Raw genomic sequence first — 10,888 nt, 5'->3', positions numbered from 1 at the left:
AGACGATCAAATGATCTTCAACAAGAAGTCACTGTTGTGGGATTTTAAAAACTTGGGAAGGACTAATCAAAGTCGCGCACACATGTGAATTCATATAAGTTCCACAGGCACAGAGAGAGAGAGAGAGAGAGAGAGAGAGAAGTCAGGTCTTCCTATAGTCTATGACTCTGGCCAATTCAAGTCTGAAGACTGAATCCTTGTTAATCAGCTGCCAACTCCATTTGTTTTAAATAAAAACTTGGTCGTCAATGGGAAAACAACTTGAGGACCACAGTATATATACATGCCAACTTAATTAGGTTCACTTTGATCACTGATGATTTATTTTTCTTAAGGATGTTCAATATATCAAAAACGATAGTTTTATTTTTTTTTAATTTTTTTTTATCAATTATTTTTGTATATGGTAGTGCTACATTTTTATTCTTTTTTATAACGGTTGTCTTGTTAGTCGACTTTGCTGGTTGCTAGTAGCCTATAAATCTAACATTTGGGCTCAAGTCAAGAGATGAAATAACTTGGAGCAAACTTTGAATTAGCAATAGAAGTAAGAACCATCTGTAGTTGCTAACATATGGCTGTTGTTAGAGGCTTCATGTCAAAGGCCATGCTCCAAATACCCATGTTGAAGGCCATGCAATGGAAATTTCTTACTGTGTAAGTTGATTCCTCTTTCTATATATATCAATTTCCCCTATCTTTTCTTTTGGTTGATTTTTTTTCTTCCCAATTTCTTGTTATTTATAGAGTTAGAATCGCCATATTTTAATCCACATAAGTTAATTTTAGGTATTTACAATAAATATGACTTGAGATAGGTTGGAACATTTTAAACCCTCATTCTTGGGTCCTTCCCCACTCGTTACTTCATTTTACAATATAATTAATGAAAATGATTAAAACTATTTATTCTCTTTATTATCATCATCTAAAGATGATCGACTTTCAAAAAATTAATTTGATTTAAAGACCATTTATCCATCTATATATGTCGAACGAATCGACAATTATAGTAACAAGTAGCAACCTCATGATAAACCATCAATTTCTTTGATTGATAGCGATGACTAAATGGTCTCCAAATTGAAGGAATGTTTCCACCATAGAAAAGGTAATATGACATTGTTTGTATTATAACGTTTCTATGGTGAAACAATGCCACAATAGTGGAGAAAGATTATGTGAGACTAGGCGAGATTGTTCGTATTATAACATTTCTATGCTATCCTGTTTTTTTGATAAATTTTAAGTAGAAAAATATTAGACGAGATTAACTCTTGGCAGGTCGCGTGCGAGGAACCTACCCTTTCTCGAGGGGAAGATGACTATTACACCTAGAAATCTTCTGCCCGTCCCTCCTCCCCATTAATAAGTTTTATTAACAGAAAAAAAAGAAATAGGAAAACATATGACTAAGCCAAAACCCCCAAAGAGAAACATCAACGAAAACGATAATAACTTGCAAAAAATGAATGATTTGATTGTATCATAAAATTAAAGAACCTTAAGTTGACAATCATAGAAAATATTAAGGTGCATTGTTACTTTCGTTTTTACTTCAATTAATCTTCAATTTTTTCCGTTTGTTTAGAAGATGTGCTTCTGGAGACACAAGGCCAGGTCTTAGTACAGGCAGTGGTGGACAAATCAATGAATCACCTGAAAAATATGCCGTGACGGATGAGGAGCAGAATGGATTCAGCAGCTCAAATGATAAAATTTTACCAACTCTTTTGTAAATTTGGTAAATTTGTACGCATGATTTGATTCGATTGGTACTTCATGTTTGACGAGGAGGATGATTTATATATATTTTTAAGTTGAAGTCTCCCCTTCTAGCGTCCAACCGTGGAACAATTTTGAACTTCATTTGGTTTTATTAACAAATAATAACTCAAATGTGTAATGAGACAAAGTGTTTGGTCAGCAAACTTATTAGCATATTTATTGAAATCCAACAATATGCATTAATATATATACAGTATTGTGTTTGTTATATTGGCAATAACAATTATACATCTCCTGCTAATTGTATATGCTCACCCGTATTTACGGTACAAGTCAGCAATACAGTTAGAAATATAGTTAGCAATACAGTTAACAAGTTGTTAGTATTTGGTTATAGTTGTTAGGTTTTCTAGTATAAAAATAGAGTTGTGTAGTCTTTCTGTTTAGTTAATACAAGTCTCATATTTCTCTCTCTAAACTCTCTCGCTAAATTCTTTCTAGTTACTCTTTCTCAGTTACTTTTTCTTCTCCATTTTCTCTTCAATTCTCAAATAATTCAATGTAGTTAACAACCCGTTCAGTGTGGATCTATGGCTTGACTCAATGAACCATGCAAGAGAACAAAGAGACTATTAAGTGACATGTGTCACCATCCGGTGTAATAGTTTGTTAGTAGTTAAGTGAATGGCTTGGTGACCTAGTCTCTAAGTCATTAATCTGCTCGCATAAATAGCTATCGAGGTATATCATTTGTAAGTGTGATCGAGAATTACATAGTTAAAATACAGAGAATCTTTCTCTTTCTTTCTGAGAATTCATTTCTTCTTGTTGTTCCGTTGAAAGAGACGAGATCAGGACCAGATTAAAGGATCTCTTTAGCAATCAAGTGCTAAAACAGTTGATCATCATGAATTGACATTGATGATTTGGCACACACTCAAAACAAAAAAACCGAACCTTGGCAATGCAAGTGCGCACGTGGAAAAAACCCTAGCTAGCTAACATTAATATATAGTTGGACACTACTCCTTATGTTTTAGTTACAATTGAAGTGAAAATCCGAAACATATATAGTTTAACCGTAATCCTACCTCTCCATTTGAACTAATCTTATAAGGACTTCACTTCTTGTATCTATTGCCTTTTTAATAAACTATAATTTGAAAACAGTTAGGTTTTTTATAATATCGTTGAATATGTGAGTAGGTGTCTAGTGGATGCAAATTTCCGTCTTCTTCTTCTTGGACGAAAATGCGCCTGCAAAACAATTAACACCTTAGGTCAAGGCCAAGAGCCTCACGCGCCCATGATGAATGGGAGGGGGTACTTTGGCCGAAGAACCTTTGATGCCAAAGTTAGAATTTGAGGGAAAAGTGTTTAGAGAAATTTGGAGAATTTTGCAAAAGAGTTGGAATTAGGTTTTTGGAGAAATGAGGTGGTATTTATAGGGGTGTGGCCGACCCCCTTTTGAGAGATGGGAAATGGCCACATATGGTGGTTTTTGGGTGTAATTGCAAGATATTATGACAAAATAATATATTGCAATGATAGGAAATTAATCAATTAATTTAGTTAATTAATTCTATTTTGAATGAATAATTGAAGGTTACCTTGTGGGAAGGATTTGATAAGGATGGATGAAATAGGTTTTGAATAAATACCTATTTTGATCACTTTTGACCTTGATTGTGCCATGATTGTCTGCTGCTTGGGCGTAGAAATTCTAGTATGCCTTGAGGGTAATATTGTCCTTTTACACCCAAAAGTACATGTGTCGCCTCCATAATTTTCTTGATTATTTAGCAGGTGTAGAGATCTCTAGCTTTGATTTAGATTCTTACTTCGACTCAAAATTAGATTCTTTTAGGAAAAGGAAATAAATCGCCTCCAAAGCCTATTTAAGCCTACCTTAAGTAGGGGTTTAAATCAACTTCGGAGGGTAATTATTTGTCCCTACAAGAAAGAGAGAAAACTAGAGGATATTTGTTCTCCCTCCCCTAGCACTCTTCTTTGCTTGCCCTTGCCAATGTTAAAAAAACTTAATATTCTCTGCGCCGCACCAATGTTAGAAAAACTTAATTCTCCTTGTCTTTCTCACATACTCTCCTTTGTTCCAACAAAATATGCTATGAGGACCAGCATTCTATCTGAAAGATGGAAGAGGATATGGGCTTCTGTCCCCAATCTTGATTTCGTATTAGAAGAAATGTCTAGTACCTGGAAAGACAAGTATCTGCTTCACCATAATCTTTTCTTGGATTTTGTCTACCGTGTACTTCTCGTTGTCAAAGATTCAAAATTTGTATCTTCATTGTTACTGTCATGCTGAGGACATCTCTTGTATTGCTCAGTGCATTCGCATTGCCACTACCAATAATGTTGTTGAGCTCAATCTTCGTGTTAAAGCGCTTTATACTGATGATGATAATTTCCCCAAGTTGGAGTTGCCTCAATGTATTTTCATGAGCAAAACGTTGGTAGGTTTGGAGGTGAAGTCAAATTGTATTACCTGTTCCTCCGACATCAGGCTGTTTTCCAAGTCTCAAGTTCCTTGATGTCAAAGTTGTATGTCTTCATGCTGGCTCAATGGAAAAGCTTTTTACATGCTGCCCTGTACTAGAAGATTTATCCATTGATGGAATTGTTTCAGGTGATATGGCTTTCACTTTTAAGATTGTTGCGCCCACACTTAAGAAGTTAAGAATGAACTTGATTTGCGATGATGACTTTGTTGGTGATGGTCCTAACTACAATATTTTTGTTAACGCCCCAAAGCTTGAAAACATTGACATCAAGCATGACTATTTGCCAAACTATTCGTTTGAAAATGTACAATCGCTGGTCAAAGGCAGTCTTGATATCTGTCGTCATTTTGGGGAAGATGAGGATTACATTTTTAACCGAGCACCTGCACTTCTGGAGCCATTTTCCAACGTTAAACATCTGTCTTTTTCAGTTCATTCTCTTAAGGTAAGAATCTGCCTTAACTCGTTTGTTTTACTGTTTGTTCTCTTCATTTGTAAAGTGTGTGCATGTTTCCCCCATTAAATTCTAACTGCACGAGGGAAAGAATTAAAGCATTTCTTCCATTTTGCCAATTTATAATATGAAATAGGTATAACGCATCATGAGTTTATGTTTGATCGATATTTTATCGTTCATGGAGGGTTGTCTGCCTGCATTTGATAAACTGCGTGAATTAAAGCTGGTTCTTCGTGATTGCTATTACTGGAAAGGCGGTTAGATGCACAGGCCTGAGAAGCGAGAACAAACCCCGCCCAAACCAAAGCTTCTTGAAAGAGTGTGAGTTAGCAGCGGAAAAGCAGTCGTTTTGGATGCAATTGAGCTTCACAATTTCTTGATTTCAGAAGATTTGAGGTACTTTACTTCTTCATAAACCCTTCTTTTTACTTCCTTATCATCTGTTTGGTTACCGAGAAAAAAGAAAGCTCAGAAATGATTAATAGAAATGATTAACGTAAAAGGTCGGAGCGCAGTCGTTCTGAATGCAGTTGATCTTCTCAATTTCTTAATTTCAGAACATTTGAGGTACTCTTCTTCTTCACAACCCTTCTCTCCTCTTCCTTATTATCATCTGTTTGGTCACCGAGAAAATGGAGAAGTGATTTCCTGGGTTCTGGTGAGTTGATTATTTTCTTGTTGGGTCTGTTTGTTTTCAAGTAGAAAGTAGAATTTCATGGATTATATCATATCTAGAAAGTAGAGTTTCATTTTTCCTTTGAAATTTACAGGCACATATAAATCAATGGGTTCCACATCAAAACTTCAAGGCATGATTACAGATAGGATTAGTGAACTGCCACATGAATTTCTAAGTCGAATACTCTCATTCCTTCCAAGAAAATATGCTTTTAGGACCACTATTTTGTCTAAAAGATGGAAGAAATATTGGGCTTCTGTCCCCGAACTAGATTTTGTGTTCGAAGAACTGTCTGCTGTTTGGGCTATAAATACGATTAAAACACCAACTCCTGGTACGTGGAAAGATAAATATCTGTCTGACCATGTTGATCTTTTGAGGTTTGTCCATGGTGTGCTTTCTCTTCGTGACTCGTCAGATATTCGGAGGTTGCGTCTTCATTGTTATTGTCGTGCTCAGGATGTCTCACTTGTTGCTAGTTGGATTCTCACTGCTATTAGGCATAATGTTGTTGAACTTGATCTTCGTATTAAAGCAATTTATAAGGTTAATGAAGATGGCCCGACCTTGGAGTTGCCTAAATGCGTTTTCTTGTGCACAACACTCGTGGATTTCAAGGTGATGTCAAATTGTATATCATATGCTCCTCCTACATCTGGCTGTTTCCCAAGTCTCAAGTCCCTTGATGTCAAAGTTGAATATCCTCGAGACGACTCAATGGAAAAGCTTTTTTCATGCTGCCCTATACTTCAAGTTTTATGTATAAGTGGAATTGTTTCGGATGTTGTTTCACAAACTATAGCTTTGAAGTTTAAGGTCTCTGCGCCTGAACTGAAGATGTTAAAAATGATCTTATTTCGTGATTACGGGAAAGGTGATGGTCCAAGTTACAGTATTTCTATTAATGCCCCAAAGCTTGAAAGCATTGACATCAAGCATGACTCTTTGCCAATGTATTCGTTTGAGAATGTACATTCCCTGGTCAAAGGCAGTGTTGACCTCTGTGTTCATTATGGTTCATACCATAATTACGTGTCCGAACATGCACCTGCGCTTCTGGAGCCATTTTATAATGTTAAACATCTCTCCATTGCAGTTCATTCTCTTAAGGTACGTGTGTATACCCTAACTTGTATGGTTCATAGTGTATTCCCTCCACTCGCAAACTACATGCACATTTCCTTGTATGAAATTCTAAATTGCATACGGGAATGAATTTAAGCATTTCTTCCATTTTGCCAATTTATGAGATGAAATAACATGTAATGCTTCATGAGTTTCTGTTTGATTGATATTTTATTCTTCACAAAGGAGGGTTGTCTGCCTGCATTTGATAAACTGAGGGAATTGAAGCTGGTTATTCGTGATTGCTATTACTGGGATTTGCTAACAGAGTTTCTCAACAAATCACCCAATCTGGAATCTCTAGTCATAGAACATGAAGATGTAAGATGTATTTCCACTCATGCTAATTCATACCGACGTGCAGTTTTCTTTACTATTCTCACTTACTTCATTCTTTTCAGGACCAGGATTGCATCGATGACTACGAGGAATCGTACTTCGAATGTGTCTTATACTCGGAGGATCAATGGAGTAGACCAGAATCTGTCCCAATTTGTCTCACATCACACCTCGAGAGTATCATGATCAGGGGATTCAAGGGATACCCTCACGAGGCGAAAGTGGCAAGGTACCTGTTAGACAATGGTAGAGTTTTGAAAAAGATGACAGTGGAGAATGAGTTTCACAAACAATTGAAGCAGCGAAGGGGTTCTAAGGATTGCGAACTTGAATTTGTGTAAAACGTAATCTGTAGTTTTTAGGACATTTTGACGTTGTAATTCCAAACTCAAATGTCGGGTTTTCGATGGATTCTGTTCTCAAAATTTTGAATTTGAAATGACTTTGGAATGCATTTCCTCCTTTGGCCACTCGAAACAACTATTGTGTGATAATTCGGAAGAGGAAAGAATGTCAAAGTTTGTTTCCTCTTTTCCTTCGTTCTGGGGGTTTCAAATTGAAAATTTTAGATTTTCAAAATTAAGAACCAAAACGGTGAGTGCAAACATATACGAAAAATTTCACATTTCCCTCTTTAGAATTATCATAGTCGACCATTTGTTCCTCAAATTTACTCTTTCCACACAATATAAGTGATTTATGACTTATTGTACACTTAGACCATCTTCAATGGTGACCTAAAACCTAAAAATATTTAGCCCAGAAAATTTAGGTTTTAGCCCAGAAACAGCTTTTCTACTCCAACCCTTCTGGCTTAAAATTTTAGCCCCACATTATCAAAGAATGAATTAAGGTTATTTTTTTTAAAATTAACTTTTTTTAAAAAAAATTTTATGTAGTCTATCCTAAATTAATTTTATAAACATTTTAACCTAAAAATATTTAAATTCCGATAAATTTTGAAAAATCACTTAATCAATACATGAAAATCAAGATAAACCACATAAACTTAATACCACTAGGCATGTCAACCATGGCTCTCTCCAAGCTTCCCTTCCACAAAGTGCACGCTTTGTTGATAATCTTCCACCGATCATAAACACCACCAACTTCCTTTCGACCGGCGTTGGAGTTTTCATGGAACTTATTAATGATTTTACCCCACAAAACCTTTCTATTTTGATTGGTGCCGACGGCACCATCTTCGCTAACCGAAATCCATGCCAAACATAAAGCAATATCTTCGTCAAATATCCAATTACGACCTCTAACATGCTCTTTTGCCATCTTGAAAATTTCGGAAATGAGAAGAAATGGTAGAAAGAAAAATTGGAAGAATTGTAGGGGAAAAGTGAGTTTTGTGTGGATGTTTGAACAAATATATAGGTATTTATAGAGTTTTTGGTTGAATTTTAAGTTAAATAATTTTTTAAAATTAATTTAACTGTTGGATTTAAATTTGGACCGTTAGATTTTTTTTTTATCGTTAGATTTGATTATATTCGATCTAAGCTGTTGGATTCAATAAATATATAAATAATAAAAAAAATTTGAACGTGGACTGTTGGATTAACCAACGGTGCAATTAAATTGGCCGTTGGATGAAGAAAAGTAGCCGTTGGGCTATAGTGATGTTGACACGCAAGGGGGACAGCCCCACGTGGATGGGCCTCGACTGGAAAGGTCCTTGGCGCGTGTAGCACGTTGGGCGAGTGGGTTTTGGGGTGTGGGCTTCACAGCCCAGATTTCACTCTCATCCACGGGTCCCACTTGAATTTGTGGGCTAAATTGTGGCTGGTATTTGCCTTCCTTTTGGGGTTTAGGTTTTGGGTTGGAGTGGATTTTGGGGGGGGGGGGGGTGAAAGGGAAAATTTAGGTTTTAGGTCACCATTGGAGATGGTCTTAGGAGAGATTTCGGAGTCCCCATAATGCGGTCCACCACATGTCACTATACAAGTAATGTGATACTTGTGTTAAATAATTAACTACATATAAAGTAAAATTTTCCTTCATTTATATAATGACACATGATGTACCACCTATATTTTGATCGTAATGAAAAATTTCTCGTTACTTAGGGATTTGGAGTTAGAGAAGTCGATGAGTGGGGATAAAAACAGAAATAGGTGAAATTAGAGCATGAGAGACTGAGGTTTAATTCCAAAAATTGATATATTTTTTGGATAAAACTAGATAAATCACACTTTGGATAAACGTAGGCCTCAGAAATGTTGTACTTTTACAATTGACGATGATTCTCATTGTGTATTCTTTATAAAAGTTTTTTTTTTTCCTTCTAAATATAAAAATATAGAGTACAATGAGATATTTGGATTGTCAATAATTTTTTTGTCAAACGATAGATTTGTTAGATTATGTGTTAGATTAGGATGCTGACGCGTTTCGAACTTATGCCGTGGTACAAGGCAACACTCATCTTCACCACTGTGGTAGTGGGCCACTTGCTTTTGAGTGTATATAACACTCTAAAAGCTATATTTTTTGGGAAGTATTATTGGCACTCCAAAAATCTCATTATACACTCCTCATAAGGGTTATTTTTTTCCTAAATATAGAAAGTTTGGAGTGTAGAATGAGGAATTTGGAGTGCCAATAACAATTTCTTTTTTTTTTCTTTTTTTTTTTTCAATTTTATTATATAATAATGGGTTATATTCAAGTGAAACTTTAAAGTTTAGGGTTTCGATTTTTTTTTTTAATGTTTAGTTATTTCAGATTGAACTTCTTTTGCTTATTTAGTTAATGTTATGTTTATAACTCTTTTTACTTATAATGAATGATATTTATAAACTTGCAATCTGTGAGTGCTAAACTTTGTTTTACTTTTAAGTGATTATTTTCTAGCATCAATACATTATTCTATTTTTTTTTTAAAATATCTTAAGGAGAGGCCGATTTATAAATTTCGCACAGGGCCCTGAAATCTCAGAGACGGCCTACAGTTTGGTGATATTCCTGTTCATTTGTAAGTGAGAGGTCTTAGGTTCGATTCTCGTCAAAGGTGAAGTTGAACCATATTATTGCTAGCTCACTGTCAAGCTTAGCTCACTCCCCCATCCCCTTAGTGTAGATAATATCGTTTGTTCGAGAAAAAAAATGAAAATTGAGTGTAAACATAAATTCTTATATAAATACCATTTTGGCATGTACTGTGGTGCAGGTTGATCCCTTAGGCCGGTTCTGAAAACTTGGGATTATAGGCGAGCTTTTTAAGTGGGACTCTAAAATTATTTCTGACCCCCGATCTTTTATACATTGATATGTATAAAAAAATTTCACTAAATACATGAAAAATTCTATTTATATATAAATATCATTAAAATTTTGGGTGATGCTATCGACACTTCCCTCTTTACTTCCCATATACACCTCTCTTAATTTTCGGCCGTTGGATCAAATGAATTATAGAAGATCAAAGAAAAAAATTAACAAAATGTGTATGGTAGGTAAAAATGGGTGTCTGGATAGCATCACCAAAAAATTAATATCAAAACAAGAAAACAACACTTAAATATTACAGGTCTCGTGTTTTTAAGCGTAAATGTATTAATAAAGTTTACATGGTCTAATTTTTCAACCAATTATTTTTTAATTAATAAAATAGCTAACCCATTTAGTTTTTCTTGTTTAGTTTTTCTTGTCACATGTAATTGATTGAAGATAAGATTTTATCAACTTAAATTTTGAAAACCCTCTTTCGTAACTGGTATGGTTAGCAAAATTCTATAAGCAACAAAAAAGTGAGCTATTTTCTCAAGTAAAAAAAGTACAAAAACTAAAAACCAAAAAGTAAACTATTTTCTCAAGTTTTTAAAATACGGATTTCTATTTTTAGTTTTGGTTCTCAATTTTCTTATTTTGAACTGAAAAATAAAAAATAAAAGCTGAGAATAATGTGGTGCAAATGAAGCTCCCACTTTAGCCCATATAAGATCTCAGGCTCACCGTATCATCAGTTGAATGATAATCAAATTATTCGTCGAGAAGAATAAAGTGATACAATTTTCAATGTTA

At 34.9% G+C, this 10,888-nt stretch overlaps 1 protein-coding gene and 1 pseudogene across 1 annotated transcript; both read left to right on the top strand.

Annotated features, from left to right (window-relative positions):
• Nucleotides 1-3,790: 3,790 nt before the first annotated feature.
• Nucleotides 3,791-4,972, top strand: LOC137741893 (putative F-box/LRR-repeat protein At5g41840; annotated as a pseudogene).
• A 522-nt stretch (nucleotides 4,973-5,494) lies between these two features.
• LOC137741396 (F-box/FBD/LRR-repeat protein At4g26340-like) lies at nucleotides 5,495-7,255 on the top strand. Its single transcript, XM_068481118.1, has 3 exons — nucleotides 5,495-6,499; nucleotides 6,701-6,835; nucleotides 6,916-7,255. Exons 1-3 carry the CDS (start codon nucleotides 5,495-5,497, stop codon nucleotides 7,192-7,194), a joined length of 1,419 nt encoding a protein of 472 aa, XP_068337219.1. The 3' UTR covers nucleotides 7,195-7,255.
• The last annotated feature ends 3,633 nt before the right edge of the window (nucleotides 7,256-10,888 follow it).

Source organism: Pyrus communis, chromosome 8, assembly GCF_963583255.1.
Source record: "Pyrus communis chromosome 8, drPyrComm1.1, whole genome shotgun sequence".
Lineage (NCBI taxonomy): Eukaryota > Viridiplantae > Streptophyta > Magnoliopsida > Rosales > Rosaceae > Pyrus > Pyrus communis.
This window is presented reverse-complemented; position numbering and strand designations above follow the sequence as displayed.

What these genes read in the sequence shown, in the direction of transcription:
- LOC137741396 (XM_068481118.1), top strand. Translation starts at nt 5,495, where the DNA reads ATGGGTTCCACATCAAAACTTCAAGGCATGATTACAGATAGGATTAGT. An exon ending in TTGCAGTTCATTCTCTTAAG is followed by an intron (nt 6,500 to 6,700) that starts GTACGTGTGTAT and finishes TTCTTCACAAAG; the next exon opens with GAGGGTTGTCTGCCTGCATT. An exon ending in TAGTCATAGAACATGAAGAT is followed by an intron (nt 6,836 to 6,915) that starts GTAAGATGTATT and finishes CATTCTTTTCAG; the next exon opens with GACCAGGATTGCATCGATGA.